Here is a 20,203-nt window from a genome sequence, read left to right on the forward strand (position 1 = left end):
TTCATAGTCCAACTCCCGGGATCAGCTAAGGTGGTTGTGACAGAATGGCATCGCTTCATCAAGCGCCTTCCCCCTTCAGACCCGCACGCTTTTCGGAAGCGACGTCACCACAAGCAAACTCGATAACCTGCCGGCGAGGGCGAGACTTCTGTGTCATTGCCTCTTAAATTAACTATGAGCTAGCAATATCCAGAGGAAAGGCTGCAGAGGATATTAGCTTCAGGTGTGCAAAGAGTGCGTTCATTCCACATGTGAAGACTTTCATCAGAAGAAAAACAAGGCCCTCGTAGTGCAATTTTCTTTTATTCAGTGTGCAACAAGGTGAAGGCTTCAATTAGGAGCATGTCAGCACGGTAAAGACTAAAATAAATGAAGTCCCCGCATGTCCATTTGCCGATTCAATTCCAAAGCCTTGATTTCCACACGGCGCATGCATATAAACCTCTCTGCACCCCGCCAATGCATCGCCTCGCCGTGATGCCACTCAACCATGCAAATGTTATCTCATGCAATATTCAGCCAGTTGAGTTCGGTCCTTACAGCAGGCATTCTTGCCCGGGATGAAGAAAAACGCTATTAACAGCACAAACAAAGGCCAACAGTGATGATTACACCCGATCATGAAGATAATTGAGGTTTTCTGTTTTTTAGGAGGAGCTCAATAAATATTTGAAATGGAAGAGAGAACAAAATATGACCATATTGTACGCAGTTTGGAACATGTAAGAACAAAGGAGAATCAAAAAACTGTTTTATTTGATCTTCTGCCTCAAAAGTCGTTTTCTGCTCAGCTCTGAAAATCTTCAGGGGCAACATTACAATAAACAGACTACAAATTAACATAAAAGTGAGAAAACAATCGGAGACTCCTTGTTGGTATTTAAAAGGAATAGATACCACTTTTTTTCCCAGAGGAATACGAGTATGACTCCTCAATTCTTGAGTAGTCCCCAATACCAATACTAAGTACCGATACCACTAGAAACTTTCATACATACAATTTTCATACAGTATATCCCAATGTTGCATTTATATGGCAATTTTAATGGAAAATTTCTATTCGATTCTATTGTCTATCAATACAAATGAAAAAGCATCACAGTAACCATATTCAAAGTCAAAGCCTGTTCATAGGCTTGACATTATCTCTTGAAATATACACTCATCTTGACATCAATTTATTTATTGTCTTACAGCTCATGCACTTCTTTAGTTGAGATGCAATCTGCATTTCTCTGCCTTGTACCTGTGACAGGTGGTACGGTATGACAAAGTTAAATCTAGTTTTAATCCAATCTTTTCTTCACTTCATGGAAAAGTATAAGCACATTAAATAAGCCCATGCCTGCTGTCTGCGCACGCTCACTTCAATTATTTAAATGCATCGCATGTTAAGTGGATGATTAGGTTTTTGGGGCTTGATGTGAGCGAAGTGGACCGCTGTCTATAGCAGTAAAACTCCACAGTTCCTTCTGCAATCACAGGTGGAATTCAATTATCTCTCCAAGGTGTAGTAATACACCAAAATCAGCAAAGGAATATTTTAGGAACAATTTGACACTGTCGGCCTTCCTGTCCTACCATGAGAATTGCAGACAGGGAGATGGACAGCAAGGATTCCCAACAGGATACAGAAGGGAGCGACATTGACAACAGACATGACAGGAATCACGTCCCATAGAGCTGGGGTGCAACTTGGCAGGCGGATAAAAGCGTCAAGAAGAAAAAAGAAAAGAATGAAAGGAGAATAAATTGGCAGAGAGCTTCAGGTAATCAGCTACAGTGGGCTGGCTGCGGTTAACAGAGAGAGCACTTTTGATCTGGTTAGGCCAAAATGTGGCAGAACTAAGACTTGCAAAAACTGACTTTTTAAATTTTGTTTCCCGCAAATTTTTTTGGGGTGTGCGTACAAACATTACATGTGGATGCTTGGTTCAAATACGGAGGACAAATGAGACACTAATTATAGCCACTTGGAGCTCAAGTCTGGACACGCACACACATGCACTCACATGTACACACATAAACAGTACTCTTTAATATAAACGGAAAGCTCACATCCTCATTTGCCCGCACCGTAATCCGATTTAATGCCGCTGAGCCTGTGCAATTATTCTTCAGAGAAGCCAAAGAAGGATGCAAAAGGACTTCACACTTCCTTTTTAACAGCTGCCAAAGCGGCAAAGCTAGACTCCACTTGCTCCCTGACAAAAGTGATAAAGGGCAAAACACAAACACATTAAGGAGCATCAATGTGCTGTCTACAGATTCCCGAAAGGGGGGTGGGGTCTACCTGTGCTGTCAACTCACCTCTAATGACGAACCCGTCCTGATCTCGTCACGCCAGAGAAGGCTCCAAGCTGTGAATCGAGCGCGAGTCCGGGGAGGGAATGGGAACAAGAAGAAGAAAGGACTACCTCACTCTTCCACTTTCACCCCCTGCAACTCCTCCCCTCCCCTCCCTCCTTCGCCGCCGCCAGTCTTCCTTCCCCAACCCGGGACGGGCCCGCCAGCCCCTTGGAGGCGCAATCAGACGTGCTTGGCAGCGGCGCGTTGGCGCGGGTTAATTAAGTGAGGGTGATGATGTGGAATTGAGCCAAAGGAAGACTGTGCGTCGTCTTTGCCAAACGCCTCTGACTGGAAGTGATCTGATGCATAATGAGTGAGGATCGACTGATTCATCTTGGGACATTATTCATGAGCCCCTCTTTGGTGCGCTGAGAGGGTTAATGGTGCCAGTGCAGCTTCTTTTCTAAACAACGATCGTTAATGACAATATCTGGACATGCAAATATCTTCATATGCTGTCCAAAATGACATCAATAATCAGTCTAATTAAATTCTCCTGAGCAACGAGTCAATCAAATAAAGGAGCAGGGTGACCTTGTCTTTCAGGGCGGCTAAAAGCTTTCTGCTGCAATGCAGACCGAGACGTCAACAAAATATTGAGCTGTCCAATGGCAAGCGAGCATGCAAAAACACTGACATGACAACTTTCTACCCAAAAATACAATACCATAAACACCCAGCTTCAACATAATAGACCAGGGGTTCTTAACCTGGGTTCGATTGAACCCCACTTAGGTGAGTCAGTCCCAGGGGTTCAGTGGAGGTCAAGACACACACCCGACTCAAATCATTCGTGATGATACGCCCCGCTTGGCCATCTTTGGCAGCAGCAGATCACGATATATTGCTTGGCCTATCTGTGCTGCCGGGAATCTGGTGGGCTCAGTAGTTGACTTGTGACTGTGATGGTACATCGTGTGACTTTTAAAAAAAAATTGTAACTATGATAAGCAAAAAAAAAGTGCTTGGATGAATATGAGCAAATCACACATAATAGAACGTATGGTGTTCCACAGGGTTCAATTCTGGGGCCTCTGCTGTTTTCATTGGATCTGCTGCCCCTGGGTTCCATCTTAAGAAAACGGTGGTGGTTGTTTTAAAGTGCTCTATAAATATAGAGTTGAGATTAGTTGAGTGATGGGACTCAGCGTTCTAACTGCATGATTTGCAATGCCAAGTTAAGCAATTCCAGTTCAGCACAACTAGCAATCTAGAAAAACTAAAGGAACACTTCCTTAAGATGCATGGAGATTGGGAATACAAGGACACAACGATTTCTGAATTGAAGGAAAAGACAGCCAAATTAAAAAAAATTTCACCAGTAAACCCTATATGTATGTTTTGAATTTGGAAAAAAATAAATAAATACATTTTTCAATAAAGAAGCTTTGTTATTGCACATTGGAAACTGACAGGGTTTAGTACCTCCAACAAGGTTAAGAACCACTGTAATAGACCTTTTCATATGACTTTTCTGGGTACTTCCAGGTGGCAGAACGCGAGTGACTATTGCCGACCTGAACTGAAAACAATGACAGAAACTACATGCCCCAAATCTGAATCAATCCAGTTTTTGATAAATCTAGCGACTGGGAGAGAAGAAAGGTAAAACCATTCAAGTCATCCAGCCTCTCCTCAATCTCTCTGTTTTGGCCAAATGACGAATGAAAATAATGACGTTCATTAGAGGTGCCATCGGCCACTTGGAAGAAAGTGTGATGTCATGACGAAAATGTCTCTACCACACAATACTGCTCACTTTGGCAGTGCAGATGAAGGGACGGCTCGGGGCGTAGCAGGGGTTTGAGGGTCAGGCAACCTTCTGTCCACCCTCATTGTGGCAGACCACTTGGCACCTTCCCCTACAAAACAAACTCCTTTATCTTTCTGGGATTAGAGCTCTACGACTAGCTGAATGGCAGCACCGCATTGGTGGCCAGGTTTAAGTCTGACCACCGGGGAGCTTGCTTGGCGTGTGCTTTGAATCACCAATGAGCAGCCGCCTAGAGCGGACCGTCTCTGGAGGCAAAGTACTTCACAAAAGTGGGACGTATGAAAGTGGGATTAAAATACATTGTTGTGACCCTTTCAAGTGGGGTCTATGCACAGTTAGAGATAACGCATGATTACCTGATCTGAACAGGAATGCATCGCAAGTGCAATGAGAACTCATATTAAACCTGGAAAGAGAATCGTCGTCGTATTTTAGTATGAATTTTTCATGATTATTATTTGGAAGGGAGAAAACGACATGCTAGTGTCTCATGAAGTCGTGTATCTGTATCGTAAACTCAGTTCATTACTATACTACACACATTTTTACAGGCTTTTACTCTATGGATTACAGATTATAAAAATAGAACTCTACGGCTCAATGTTGATTTAATTGAGGAAACAATAAACAGCTACAGAAATGCGACCATTACACAAACGTCATCATTCAACAAGATTAGCTTGAACAGTAAAGTGAATTTGTGAGGACAGGATGCTCATGTTCCGAGAGTGATTATTAAGGTCCTTGGGGTGATGAATGGAGTCAAATCTCTAATCGAATGAATTGAAGGAGCTGCAGCAGGGAGCACTTTCATCCATTTATCCTAACAGCTGTCTTGGAAATCGGAAGAAGTTTGCGGTTCATCTTCACCATGGCAACCATCGTCAAGTCTTACATCTACTGGACATGACCACTGCATTATAAAGACATGTCTTAAGCACATGCCTGATTGACTTCAGGGGACTAAGGATGTTTTAATACCATCTTATGTCACTTTAACTTGACTCATCACCACATTTCCCATAAATCACACTGAGTCAGACCAGAGACTGCTGAATTTTTAATACTACAGTAGGTACTGCTACCATGAGATATAGTATGTCATAAGTCAGAATTGGCTTTTGGCTTAATACCAAATAGACTTCTACATTGCGTTCACTGCCCATTCAGCTGTTAATGCGGCATGTGCAGACATCCATCTTCCCCTATCGCAAATGATGAAAACGATTCCGGAGTGGAGTGCCAACAAATCACAAGTGGGGGAAATCTCAAGCCTTTCTGAATAAATAGATGCTTAATGAGTAAGTGTTGATATGGGACAGTGTTGCGTCATAGAGTACACGCACCTGCTCCAGTCAGGAGCCCCTTTGCATCAACACAAGGCACAGCTGGCGACTCCAATCGAGGATGCAACTTCCTCCAATTATCATCACCATTTGCAAAATGTGGAATATGTTTAGAAAGAGAAACAAAGAAACTCAGAACTTGAGAAAAAACAAAAACTGCTGTTTTAGGTGCGACATGAGAGAACTTGCACTACATGTGAACTTAAACGCAGCCGCCGATGTTGAGGGAAAGAGGCTCGTCACCCAAATCTCCTCGCCTGCTTACGTCTCACCTCGACTGTCAGCGGTCTGCACAGTGACAGTCGTGATCCTTCTTAGTAACACGTGCACACAGCCATGCTTAAAAAAAAAAAAATCCACAAATATGCTCCATTTATCTCTGCTGAGTACAAGGAGTCAGCGGCAAAAATGCTTGTGAGTGCATTGTACAGTTTAAGGACACCAGTAATAACAACTGCAAGTGCATATGCGGGACGTAAGTCAAGTTTGTGAATCGCAATCTCTGTTTTAGTTCACCTCAAAGACAAGACAAGGCTTTATTTACATTATTAAAAGTATTTATTAAAAAAAAAGGTGCATTAGAGGATTCATTTGACCCAAACTTAATCTTGTTGGATGTTCACTTGTGCATTCACACTACACTGGGCAAAACATCTGATTTGACTCATGCTAAGGTTATAAAATAAAAATAAAAAACTGATTTGATTCACTTCAGCCTAATGAACAACAGAAGCAAGGCAGCAAGCAATGTTTTAGCCACAGATGGTCTTAGTCACCTGCGTGGCCACCAGTCGTTATTTAAGGATAAAAAAAAAAAACTGTGTGAAGCATAATGAGCCTCAAGGGAGCGAAGTTTATCCACACTCTATTGCTGCCAGCGTGTGAGTGAGTTTATATTTGTGTGTGTGTGTGTGTTTGCATGATTCTTGATCATAATGGAGAAAAAAAACAAAACAAGGAACAACAACAGTGGGGAAGCAGCTTTGAAAACACTTCAATGCTCAGCAATTCTTTTTCTTTTAGTGATTAAACAGGAATTACAGCATTGTGCCGGATAAACAAATATTTAGCGCTACGCAGCATTTAATATCAAGCTATCACTCAAACGCAGCTTGAACTTTAAAAGCATTGCCGTAAGTCACAGTTTTTTCCCCCCGCCCAGCAAAGTAATGTGGCGTTCTCTCGTAATCAGAACAGAGCACATATTTGTGCTGTAGAAGAGCAAATTCTTAAGTGAATTTCAAACCATTTGGTATAAAGCTCTTTCTTCTGGTAAAGTTTCTGTTCAAATGTGGATTTATCTATTATTTATTCAGGAAAAGCATACTTAAACGGCTTAATGTGAATTGGGTTAAATCAGAGACAAATGCTGTTGAAATTGATATTTTCAACTCAAACTTGTGATAAAACGACTTACTAGCAGTTGCATGGAATAATGTTTTTTTCCGCATATGTGACAACATATATAACAACCATTTACAATAGGGATGTTAAATAGCACTTTTTTTCCCAGACTGATACCAGTACGAGTACTCAACTCTTGAGTGGTCTCCAATACCAAGTACTGATACCACTAGTACTTTTGATACATACAAAAAAAATGACAGGTAATTTTAAAGAAAGACCTACGTATACATCCCAAATATAGCAGTTTTCCTTCAAATTGCATGAAATTAATGTAAATTTTCTATTTTTCTCATTTCTATAGTTCCTGATTGTTAAACGGCTGCCGTTGTGAGTACGATACCTTGATAAAATGGCTGGTATCGGCCCGGTACTTGCTGTTACGGCTACCTGGTATCAGTACTCACCCATCCTAGTATTTTTAGCATTTTAAAAGTGGGATTCAGATTGCTATGGCTTGAAGTGAGAACAAGGGTACTAAAATGAATTGATTTTTTAAAAAGTTTGCTAGCCTATTTTCATGAAATTTAGCAATATTTTGAACAAATGAGTATTAGTGGAAAAACAATTGCACTTTAGTCTGAACTTTAAGTGCTGTTTCCACTCCCCTGCTAAGTAAGTCAGGGTTCCCTTTTAGAATCAAAACAGAGCAAATATTTGTGCTCCAGAAAAAGTAAATTCCCATGTTTTATTTAGTGTTTGTTCAGTAAATGCTATGCTTTGAGTCTAAGTGCTTAGAAAAGGTACTAAAATGATCAATGGTACCATCTATTGCACCAAACAGTCCGGCTAGATGCCATGCTGTGTCTTGAATGGTCTGCAGAAATGAACTTTTCCTCAAGAACAAATGACCCAGAATGCAGACACACCTACATTCCGCCTTTAAAGGGGAAGTCAACCCCCCATTTTTTTTTTTACAATAATATGTGCTACGCAGCCCCACTAGTCTAAATATGGTATACCGATTAATATTGCGGTAGTGGCTTAAGCAGCAAAATCCAGCTGTTTTTTTCCATCTCAAGCCACTTGCTGTCGATTGAAGATGACATCAATGTTTCAGGTAACAACCAATCACAGCACAGCTTCAGAAAACAGGTGAGCTCTGATTGGTTGTTACCTGAGCCCCGAGCAACATTGATGTCATCTTCAGTCGACAGCAAGTGGCAAAATGGCCGCCCCTTGAGATGGATGAAAACAGCTGGATTTTGCTTCATAACTCATATTCCACAAATGTAATATTAATCAGAATGTTATTTTTAGACTAGTGAGGTCACATATAACATTTTATTGTCAAGAAATGTTTAAGGTTGACTTCCACTTTAACTTCTCATATGTTCAGAATGCCACTGAATGTGTGACTTTTGAGAAAAAAGTTCCCTCAAAGTCTCTAAACCCAATCAAGGACGGTGCATCCTGTCCTCGGTGTGAAACCCGGCGAATGATTGCTTGGGAAATGAATTCCCCGCTGAGCGTTGTCATCCGCCAGTGGGAAGTGTCAGCTCAAGCTTCTGACAATCACACGTGTCACTGAGGCTGCTTAAAGCCGTGTGTGTTGAAGGAACCGCACGCTTTTCAGTCATTTTCACCCGTGTGTATGGGCCAAAGGGAGGAAAGAAGACAGGGGAATGAAATTCCCATCTGGCTTTTTTATCACTCGAATGCGTCTGAAGGCAAAGCAGACGTCAATATTTCTTCATCATGTTCAAGGGCCTTGTGGGGAAAAGTGCTATTTCCCGCGTGTACGTCTCGCTAGGGAGAGGAGGCAAAACTCCGGAGATAAGGCGCGGTTACAGAGACGCTTGGCAGGGTTCATATTTATTCTCGGCCCATCTGTCTCCTTGCTTGAGTGTCAAGTGTGACAGGCCGATGAGTCTGGAACTGACGGGGGCGGGTTAATCAGCTATTCTCAACCTGCCGCCAGGTCTCGCGTGTTTCGACGCATGGCCGCTCGCAGGTATCACCCGGCTGGCTGACTGACTGACTGACTGACTGACGGACGGATGGACTGGCTGACTGATGTGACTTGCTGTTGTGTTAGTGGGATGGTGCGAGGGCAAGCGTGTAGCCCAGCAGCAGCGGCTGAGCTGTGAAACTATTGGATTAGCCAGCAAACACCGAAGCCGTGGCTAGCCTGCAAGCTGTATATTTCACACTGCTTACATTTGGATTACGTAATAGCCTATTTCAGACATAGAATCTTTCAACTCAATGCAGCTGATATCCAACAAGGCATTCGTTTTGGCATTTGCAAATTTGCTTAATTGTGGATTTTTTTGGGGGGGGGGGGCGAATCGATCCTGCATTATTTGCTTAAAATTCACCTATTTGATGTACTGTATAACAATATAAATAAATAAATAATATTATAAATAATAATAATATTTTTAAAAAAGTGGTTAATCACCATATTGTGGCATCTAGAGGCAACAATTACTTGCAGGTTTTCATTATTCGCTGTACTTATAATTCCATTCATCTATTTTCTATCATGCTTATTTATCCTAATTCGGAAGACAACACTCCACACAAGGAAGGTTGGAGTCGAAATTCGAAAGGTGAACCTCAGAACACAGACCACTATGCTGCCTTCTCTATATTCAGAAATAAATAAAATAAATAGCTGCCAGTTACCAACAAATACCTACAATAAAGCTCAGCATCGGAGGTAGTTGATAGAAAACAAGCAACCCGCTGCGATTGACAGATCTCATCCTTACCTGTCCACGTCCCCTTGGATCTCTTTGCTTCCTCTGTGCGAGATTTCTCGAGAAGAAGCCGTGTCAGCTGCTCGGCCTGTGTTCCGCGCATACAAATGTAGACCTCCATCTGTTAGATATCTGCAAGAAGAGAAGTCAGAACTTACTTTTTTTTTTTTTTGCAGTGCAAGCGAGAAAGAAAGAGTGAACAGAGCCTGAATGGATGCTCTCATCAGTCTTTAAAGTTCTACAGATTTTTTTCTATGTTTTTTTATATTGAATGTCTAAGTATGTTTGCAATTAGCATATGTGGTTGAGATTTGAGCGCAGGTAGCAATCAGACGCGCCTGATAGGACATGGGAATGATTAGCCGATGGGCTAATTGAGCTAATTAAACGGCAAATCACTTTTCTGTCGTGACGGGCTCAAACAATTTGTCTCAAATTCCACGGATGTTTAATTCCATCAATCAAATGACATCAATCATCCTTCATTTCATGCCAATTCCACGCCCACCGAACTTTTCTGAACACACTAATGCGTCTTCGAAAACGAGGCTTCGTGGTATAGCATAGCTAATTGGTCCAAGGACAGAAAGCACATTTCTAAACTAGGAGTTGATTTCTACCACCATTTGCAAACCAAATTGTTTGCGCCACAAACTAGATAAAATGGTTGGACATGCATTTAAATAAACTTTATTTCTCAATTGACACATGAGGAGTGGGAAAAGTATTGTATTGTTAAAGGTCTTAAGCTATTTTAAATAATTAAATTGGTTTATTATTTGCAAAAATAACAGACCCACATGGGGCTTGACCAGAATTATCAATATGTGACAAAAATTAAATAACCAAGTTTGGGCAAAGCTTTCTGCCCGACAGCAACCATACATGTCTAATATTATTTATTTATTTCTCTAAATAATTATTGAATTAATAATGATACAATGTTACTAATAAAGTGAATTATTTTACATGCACATTTTACATATCATCCATCCATCGCAAGGTTTAGATATGTTCAACTATGACTAGCAACATTTTACCATACATACAAAGTGAAAGTTAGCATGTGCTAATTTGATTAGCACTATTCATCCTACCCGCTGGTGATCTCATCCATCCGTCCGTTCTTTCCCAGGACGTCCCCATCACTCATGTACCCCGCCACATCCATCTGCTTCCCTCCTTCCAGCCCTCCTCCTCCTCCCCTCTCACCCTGCTCCGCCCCCCGCGCCCCTGCTGATCGTCTCAGGGGGGCGCTGTACACAAACCTGGAGGGGTCAGAGTGGCCGCCGTAGCGCCCCGCCGCCGTAGCGGCGCTGCCCGCCGCACCTGCCCTGGGCGCGGGGTAGCCGCCGGGCATGGAGGGGGCTTCGCCTGCCTGGAGACGCGGCGTTTGCGTTTGGCCAAGGCGCCAGGCCATGGGGGAGGAGCGGGTGGCGAGGGCGGGGAGACTCCGCCCGTTGACTTCTGTGGTCACTGTTGTGTCAAAGGTGGTCTCCAGTGTGCTGCAAATACAGAAAGGGAACAACTGCAACTGTGTCTAAAATGGTGAACAAATAAAATAAAATCAAGTCAAATCAAAATTGTGAAAAAAGATTTTAGTTTCAGCTCTTGTGGACCCTCACATGGCCTGAAATCACGCTTTCAAGATGAAGAAGCTGTCAAGCTGTGTACTCCTGTGTGAAGGTCACAACTCACAGGTGAAAACATGTCAGCAAGCGTCAGAGCCTCCGCTCAAACCCCCTCCCCTTTTTAAACGGAATTCGCCTGTGTGTGCCTGTGTGACCTTCTGAGAGTGCTGCTTCTTCCAGCGTGATAACGCCAAAAATGGAGGACGAGAAGTCTTCCATGAGATGAAAATTTTGGCAAATTTGCATTTGACACATGGAATCAAATCTAAATGTGATGCTTTTCAAGCAAATAAATTACATTAACATTAGAAAAAAGGTTAGCCGATTATTGCCCTTCAAACATCGGCCAAAACAATCGGCCAATTGGACCAAATGCTTATGTAAAAACGAAAAAACGTAAACGAAGTTTTCGACGCTCTGTAAGTACCCTGTATGCACCATTTTGCTCACGGAGCATTAGCAACTAGCAAGTGTGTAGCGTATGTTATTCTGTAGCCCCTCAAGCTTCCTTTAAGCTGTTTAATGACATCCCAGTTGGAGTTAAATGTAAAACTAAACACACAACGTTAAGCATTACATCTACTATATACTTCAATGCAAAACATGCTTCGTTTTAAAAACATCGCTAGCCTAGGGCTAATGCTAAAAGCGAAGGGAGGAGCCCATTCAAATGCTAACCAGAAGATAGCCTCGACTTTGAGTGTTTTTTCCTCAAATAACGAACATTCACATACAAATGCTGTGGGAATACATACTCACAGGCAAGATAACACTACGTTACAGCACAAATTCTTCCCAATGTGTCAAAAACGAGTTATTTTAATGGAATTTAATCGTAACTTTCATCTGTACTCACTTTAAGTGTGTACACTATGGATGCACGGCACCACACTGCCACCAAGAGGTCAAAACGCACAGGAACAGTCAGTATTTGTTCCTATTGTTTTTTCAGTTGCTATTTGTATTTATTTGAGTACAGTATATTTTATTTCACTTTCTTATTTTAATTTTGTCATTGTCCTTTCAAGTTATGTATTAAAGTTAATATTTCAAGGATTCAAAAAATTCATTTTCTCAAAATTCAAGGTCCCAGGTTAGCCTGGTAAGCCCCAAGACAATAACACAAGCTAAACATATATAAAAGAAAAAGTTCATGCTTAGAATAAAAAAAAATAGCAATAAACATACAATAGGCTTGAATTTCACATAATATTTACAACATAATTTCTACTTGACAAAAACAAAATGCAGGGACGAATGAACATGACGCTACAGTGACACTTTTAAGTAGTTGAGCAGCTTTAGTAGTTGAGTAAATACTAAGTTTTGAAATCACAAATTGTTTTAATCATGATTTAAATCTCAATCAAATAATCATGATTGCTATTTTTCTAGCTTAATTATGTACTCTAACCATATACAGTACAGCAGTTGTAAACAAGTAAGAATGGTTTTATTATTGACACATAAATCTATACAATAATCTTGTATACTTCATGAAATTTGTTGATAAGGTCATACTATGGACTTGTCATTGAAAGCAGAGTAAATCTTGTTAGTGCGTAAGTGACATCCATTGAAAGGAATGGGGGATAATTGTATGCATTATATTATTATTTTTTAAAATAATCGGCCGATAAATCGGTAATCTGCATTTTTTACTGCCAAAAATCGGTATCTGCATCGGTCTAAAAAAAATGCATATCAGTCGGGCCCTAGTTAGCACATCTGCAACATAGTTCTGAGCTTCAAATCTTGTCAAAGGCCTCTCATGGGTTAAGGTCATACTTGTACTATCTTCTACTATCTTCAGGTAAAGTCTGGCTTTCTCCAACATTCTAAAAACGTGAATGTTAGGTAGGTCTGAATATGAGTGAGAATGCCTGTGAGTCTATACTGTATACCCTGCCTCGAGGCTAGTGGGATAGGCTTCAGCTCACCCACAAGCCTTAATAAGCACAGGTGCAAAAAAAATAAATGAATGAATGGATGCGACATAAAACAATAATTACCGTAAAATTGGACTATCCTCCAATGATAATTACACAAAGCTTCCACCATGATGAATCTAAATTGTTACAGACTCAATACCGTAATGATCTTCCATGATGCTCGCAGGCAGAAGGGACACAAAAAAATCACGGTTACAGCTTTGCAAACAAAATGAACCAAATGTAATTAGTTGGAGACAGTGATGTGTGAACCCTAGACAAGGACACTAAAGCATGCGGCCAAACCACACTGGAGCTCTCTGCTGGGAAAAAAGTGCACTGCATTCTAACTCTGGTGGGGGATTTTGAGAAAGGAAGTAAACCAGATGTTTCCATGTCCATTTTCTATAGCATTCGTCCTCATTAAGACCACAACTGGACTGGAGACTGTCCTAGCTGTCTTGCGGCACATTGGACACTTTAGAGTCTTAATGAGGCTAACTAACATGCATGTTTTTTGGAACGTTAATCTTTTCAGTACTTCTCACATCTGCTCTAACACCTGTTGTGAATTTTGCTGTTAAGATCCATGTTGTAAATTGATTGTCTTTTTTTCATCCAAATCCTGCCAACAATGCTGAATTATGCTCACATAAATAAGTTCCTGAAATGTCACAACCAAATAACATACGAGTTGTGTCACTAGCTCCAACTAATATTATGTACAATAGTGTTTTATTTCATACAATACTATGTATGACTGTACTATGTACTGTACAAGTGAATTTGAAATTCAGTAGCTACTCCAAAATATTTGATCGACCACCTGACAATCTGATCAGATCTAATTAAAGACTAATAATTGGCTGTGCATGTTTGCATGCATTTAATGAGTGAAGCCGCTATGATGCAGAGTGGCAACCTGAGGGCAGTGATGCTCGCCATATTCACATCATATCTCTATCAACAGCTACTGATGATGTCAAGACACACCAACGCACGCACAGGCAATGCCCTGCAAAAGTGCCCCCCCCCACACACACACAAAAGTGACACCGTATCACAATGAAAATGCAATTTGCCGCGCTAAGGAATGGAAATCTTTTGAACATTTGTATACAACGCAGCTTGCAAAATCAGCTTATCATTATCTCGAGGAAGCAGAAAGAGAGAGAGAGAGGGAAAAGAAATAGAAGGTCTGACAAATGGAGGGAGACGATGTGCGTGTAAGATGCTGAGGATACAGCTGGAAAGTAGAGGAAAGATGCTGAGGTGGTTCAAACATCAAACCTACCACATGCAAGCTCGTTAGAACATAGAGAAACAATCCATATAAATACTGGATTTTAAATGGAAATCAGCTATAGGTTCCCCTTGGTGCATATTTATAGCTACTTAAAAGACTGGTGCTTCTCAGGTCTAGTCGACGTATGCTGAATTTCAAAGTCTTCTACTTTCAGCATCGGGTGCTTGGTGCAAATGTGAAGGAGCCGCTTATGCTGTTATTGTTCTTATGTCTCGATTTTTTTTATTTTTAATGGCTGGTACCAAAGAATGATATGATTAGAAGTCCACTTTGTGTTTGGCTAAGAGCTCAGAAGAACAATATGCTCTGTTATGCTTAATTGCTTAATGGCGGTATTGACAAAGAGAAAATTGATATGATGGGAAAATGCAATGCTGCAAAGGGTAATATACGTTTACCTTAGAGCGATATAGAATTAAACTGATTTGAATGTTTAATACTAATGAATGTTAAAGACCATTTTTACATTTTTGGGGAAAAATCATTACATTTCCCGAGGATCATTTTAAACTACATTTTAAGAGGCAAGACTATATTTTTTTGTATCATGGTGTGCTGAAATTGGTCATTTTGTATTAATAAAAGTAGACAAATCAATTCATAATGATCTTTTTTTTTTTTTTTATGTTTCATGGGCTTGTCAATTCAAGACATGGACCGGAAAAATTTCCATTCATCCATTTTCTAAAAGGCCTGTTTTTTCATTAGGGTCATAAGTGAACTAGAACCCATACCAGCATATACAGTATATATATATATATATATATATATATATATATATATATATATATATATATATATATATATATATATATATATATATATATATATATATATGTAGACTAAAATGGTCACCAGTCAATCGCAGGGGTAATGAAAAAAATTGTTAAATCCTATTCAAGACAAATAATGTGCTCTCCAAGTTGTGACAACGTAGAAATTAAAGGTCCATTCATGTTCATATTCAGTCTGTCTGTGAAGCGTCAACTTAAAGATCGTGTAGGCTTTTGACAGCTGTGAAGAATTTAGACGTTCTTGTTGTCTGTTTGCTCCAAGTGTAAGCAACACAAACTAACCAGTAGCAGTAGCTATTATATTTGGATTGTCATCTGATTGTGGCGGGATCCTCAGATGAAGAAGAGATGAGAATACACGGAGACAGTCGCCCTTGAAGATCACGACATTTCTTCAAACAGCGACTTCTTTCTCGCCTTATGTCAATCAATATGAACGTATCTTACTCCAGGGTAGCGGAAATTAATTGTGTGTTTGGATCGATGGCGAGGTGTCTGAGGAGAGCAAAACACCTCTGGATATTGTTGATGTTGAGTGCAGCTGGTACACAAAATAACAAGCATTTCAACTGAGGTGTGTCTTAAAACTCATTGTGAATGGAAATGAAGCATGGCAAATGTTTGAATTATGCATTAAGAAAGTGGCCGCCGCATTGTAAGTGCACAATGTAATGAGATCTAATACAGATTTGATATTTATATAATAATAATAACAGCCTTATTTGTGGTTATGTTGGTATTCAAATCCACAAGAAATGAAGCGTCCAGCACACCATTTAAAAGCCAGAAAGAGAGGAAGGCTCCCAAAGTGGTGACAGAGAGTGATGAGCATGACTGTCATGTCCGTGCAAGCGTGACACTGATTAATTGCTTTGCGGTGATTATGGCCATTTCTTATCCAGGAGGGAGATTAGGTTGGTCTGGCCAGGCTTTTGTCATGGACTCAATTGGCAGGCACAGCCTGAAGCACTTATCACATTCCTACTATTAAAACATACATTACATGTTCCTCTGTTAAATTGGCATATTTTGCTTCCTGTTATTTGACTGGAGCGGCTGTCGTTTTAGGCAGCAAGAAGGTCTACGGTCAGGATATTGCTGTCCATGTAAATGTAACCTCTTGCACCGGATCCGCAGTTCCACACCGAGTCCCACGCATGCCAATGAGAGACCACCCAAAACCTGTGTCTGTGGTAAAAACAATGTATTGATCCCGGCTGGCTGGGAAGCCTCCAAGGGGAGAAATAAGAAGTAGAAAACAAACGCACCCTTGCACACACACATTCACAGAAAGCCATCTGTCATGGCTGTCGGCACCATCTTCCTTGCTAAATGGGCCAAAACAGCCAAAATAATAGACTGAGAGAGAAGTATATAGACGATAGCTATCGCCATGATGTCTGAGCTGCCGCCGCGAGTCTGCTTAGCCTTAGAGGGTCAATGTGGCGTGCAAATGAAGGTATGTTTTGCAGGTGAAGGCAGCCACCTAATTAAATGCAGGAGAAGACGGGGATAGTAATAGAGGGAGCATCATTAATAATTTGAGGCATATCTTCCTGTGGGATCAGTGTGAGGGAGATATGGAAGATATTGAACTGAGTCAAGGACATCAACATCAGAACAGGCAAAAGTATTGAGTCAACGGAGCTGAGAAGCGAACTTATAGTTCATGTGTTTGATGGGGTTTTGGTCGGGGTTCTGTGAAACAGTAAAGACTCAGGGAAAACAGCAATACAGTGGTTCCTCGGAGTTTGAACATAATTCGTTCCTGCGAAGTGTTCAAAGTCTGAATCGTTCAAACATTTTTTTCCCATAGGAAATAATGTAAATGCACTTAATCTGTTCCCAAGCTCCAAAAACAGAAAAATGCCATTTTAATTTATATTTAAGTAAAAAAACATGTACACTGTGTACAGTATTTTAAACAATAAAAAATACCTTACATTTTTTGTTGTGGTGTGATGGCATCAGTGGATGATAAATGCTATGTTAATGCTTGCTTTAGTTCAGTGCTGAGTTTGTGTATTTTACATCGGGCATATTGTTAGACTACTAAGCGGTCCTTGCGTGCATTGTTTAACCTCAGGCACGTTGTTGAACAGCTAAGGGGGGTCCTCGAGCCAGTATTTACAGAAGTAGTAACAACTGCGCGATAATCTCCTTCCTAATTCCACTGTGGTTGGTAGCACTGTATGTTTTTCTTTGCCGCCACTGGCCTTGTTGTCTTTCTTTGGGCCCATGGCGAAGAAAATTGTCGTGGAAAAATCAAAATGCACTCGCGAGTATGGAGCACCTCCGGGAGTATTCACGATCTGACTGGAAATTAGCAATTCATCGTCTCAACGACCGCAACGTGAGCATTCGGCATTGCTCGGCTTCGCTCGGCTTCACTCGGCTACTTGTTTTCAAGTTACGTTCGGCTTAGCTTGCTTTGCTTGGATGTTCGAACTCCGAAAATGAGTTCAAACTACGAGGAATTTTTTACTCAGATTTTTGGGGTTGAAGTCCGATTTGTACGAGTTCCGAGACGCTCAAACTCCGAGGTTCCACTGTACCTGGGTTGCTTCTTGGCCTCTCACACACCCAAAACATGCGTGTCAGGTCCATTGAAGACTCAATATTGGCCAGGTCATAAATCTGCATGCGAGTTTGAATGGTTGTTTTGTTTGTCTATAAGTGGCGGTGGCGATTTCTGGTACGTCACGTGCAATATGTACAGCTGCACAGTGCGACATCCAAGGTGTGTCCTTCCTTTTGCCCACGTTCTGCTGTACCATAGAAAATGGACATACGGGTGGATAGATGGAAACAAAACGATTTATTGTACAAAGCTGTGTTCACAGTGGACATTAATCTCCTTTTTTAGAGGTGATATCACGATACACTGTTTGTCGACCGCCATCAAAATGAGAACCGGCTTCAGATCATTCAACAGAAGCCAAACATCACACATCACTTCAGTGGGAATTTACAAAAGCTAAGAGCTGTACTTTCCAAACTGCAGCCTGACATTTAAAATAATTCAAATCTTTGTAAATTGACTTAAAGGACGGATTTGTTTGCTTATGGATTGAAAGGATTGGTACGAGATGTGTACTCTAATGAGCTGAATCTTACATTCCTAAACACTTAAAATGTACAACCACAATAAAATGTGATATTAGATCTCATTAGATTGCGCTGTTGTCGCCAATCAAGGCTTCATTTCAAACTATTAGTGGCAGAAGGCTTTCTCAAAATAACCACTGGCAGCTTTGTCAGCAATAGGTTTATTTTTGCACCAGTGCCCGGTTGGGTTTTGGCTGCACAGGCCAGGTGGGGGTCCACAGGCTTGGATGCTTGCAAACTTGGCAACACTGCAATAATAGTTAGGCAGCGAACAGCATGCCAGAAAAAGTAGAAATAGATCAACAAACAACCTCGGGAGCAGGTGGCCAAAAGAGCAGAAAGGCTCCAAGTTGGAGAAACTATTTCGCAAAACGGGTCCTTTTATATAATTTGCAACTCATGACTGTGGATTCTCAATGGCCACATGGCAAAATAACACAAATGCGGTTATTTACAGGTGCGAGCATCTTTCTGCCTACCTGTGACTGATCTGCGTTCCCCGTAGACTGGACATGGTCTCTTCCAGGTTCTGCCGCAGGTCAGCAATATTCTTTACCGTCCTCATTCGTCTCGTCTCCGGGTCCTCTCCTGCAGACACATTCGATTTAGTCGACACACATACACGGCTCTCTTCCCTCAAGAGAAAAGACATTCTGACACACCGTTTTTCATCACTTGTCACAGTGTGCCCCATTGGGGGGAGCAAAGTGATAAATGGTCATTGGAAGTCATAACGGCTGTAGCATTTTTTTGTATGAAGCCTAGACACATTATTTCAGATGGTCACGATGAAAGGTCCACGGGCTGACGTAGCACGACGTGTCGTGACATCAATCCGTGCCTAAGAAAGCCCACTGTCAGACATCCTCTACTCCCCCGGTGGAAAACGCCAGCCGCCAGAATTTAAAGCTCCTGCTACAAAATATTTGTGTGTTTTAATGCCTTTTTACCCCCATTCAGGCATCAAACTCAAGTCGGAGTGTTGCTTATAAGCAAAGGGCGCTTCAGAGCTTAAAGCTGCAGGCATATAAAAGTATCTACTTGTCTGCTCTGATTAATCCTCCTCATCAAGCTATCTGCAAGCTGGGACCACACACAGGAACTGAAATAATTAGCAAGTGGAACAGAAGATAAACTAGCTCCGAATGGGCCAGCTGATGTCAAACTGGGAAGAAGCTGTGTTCAGTCGCTGAGCCGACATCCTGACATCAAACCCAATCCAGAGGGCCCGGGTAGAGCGAGGCAGAGCAAAGAAAAAGATTTCAAGTTTCACAAGCTTTCCTCGCAACTTGCAGTGAGTGCCAGAAGCGGGGAAAACAATTGAGGTGTTTATGTGCCGCATTGAGAAGAAACACCAGCCTAAGTATAGATTCATAAAAATTGTATTCCAGAGTCGACTTAGGGCACTTGGAAACAATTGCAAAGGCACTTTGTGATTGATCACATCCCGAATAGGAATCCACAGTTTGCAGGGAAAATGCTGTGAATTCTTCTTCTGGTGTTTTCCCGCACGTTGCAGAAACAAATGACTCGAACACACTGAAAATAACCTCATGCGCTGACAGCAATCTCTTTGTTTTGGCGCGAGATGCATGATGTTGCACACTTGACCAAGTATGATGAATGAGTGGTGGCCTCGATGGCACTGACACAGCACTTATCAGATTGTGGAAAGCCTAACGTCCTGAATCGATGAGGCGCAACACGATATTGCAGCGAGCCAAGGAAACAACCAAGACGAGACGAAAAATTAATGCAGGGACGTCAGGGAATCAGGCATAATTACCAAAGGCAAACACTTCCACGCCTGCACCTAAAGATGATCTTCTATATGTTGACACTCGCCCTCAATTTC

General features: G+C 41.3%; 1 protein-coding gene across 20 annotated transcripts in view; it reads right to left on the reverse strand.

Moving 5' to 3' along the window:
* The window catches only part of nav3 (neuron navigator 3), a 254,657-nt gene that overhangs the window by 30,231 nt on the left and 204,223 nt on the right, over positions 1–20,203 (reverse strand). For 18 of the 20 annotated variants that reach the window (XM_077543326.1, XM_077543328.1, XM_077543330.1 and 15 more), the window contains 3 exons: positions 18,828–18,936; positions 10,676–11,083; positions 9,591–9,710 (listed from right to left, as the gene is read on the reverse strand). In XM_077543326.1, the coding sequence (XP_077399452.1) occupies positions 9,591–9,710; positions 10,676–11,083; positions 18,828–18,936 (637 nt within the window). The remainder of the gene's footprint in view (positions 1–9,590; positions 9,711–10,675; positions 11,084–18,827; positions 18,937–20,203) is intronic. The other 2 variants (XM_077543325.1, XM_077543324.1) reach the window with 1 other exon arrangement.

The sequence above is a fragment of the Vanacampus margaritifer genome, chromosome 15 (genome assembly GCF_051991255.1).
Source record: "Vanacampus margaritifer isolate UIUO_Vmar chromosome 15, RoL_Vmar_1.0, whole genome shotgun sequence".
In the NCBI taxonomy this organism is placed as follows: Eukaryota; Metazoa; Chordata; class Actinopteri; order Syngnathiformes; family Syngnathidae; genus Vanacampus; species Vanacampus margaritifer.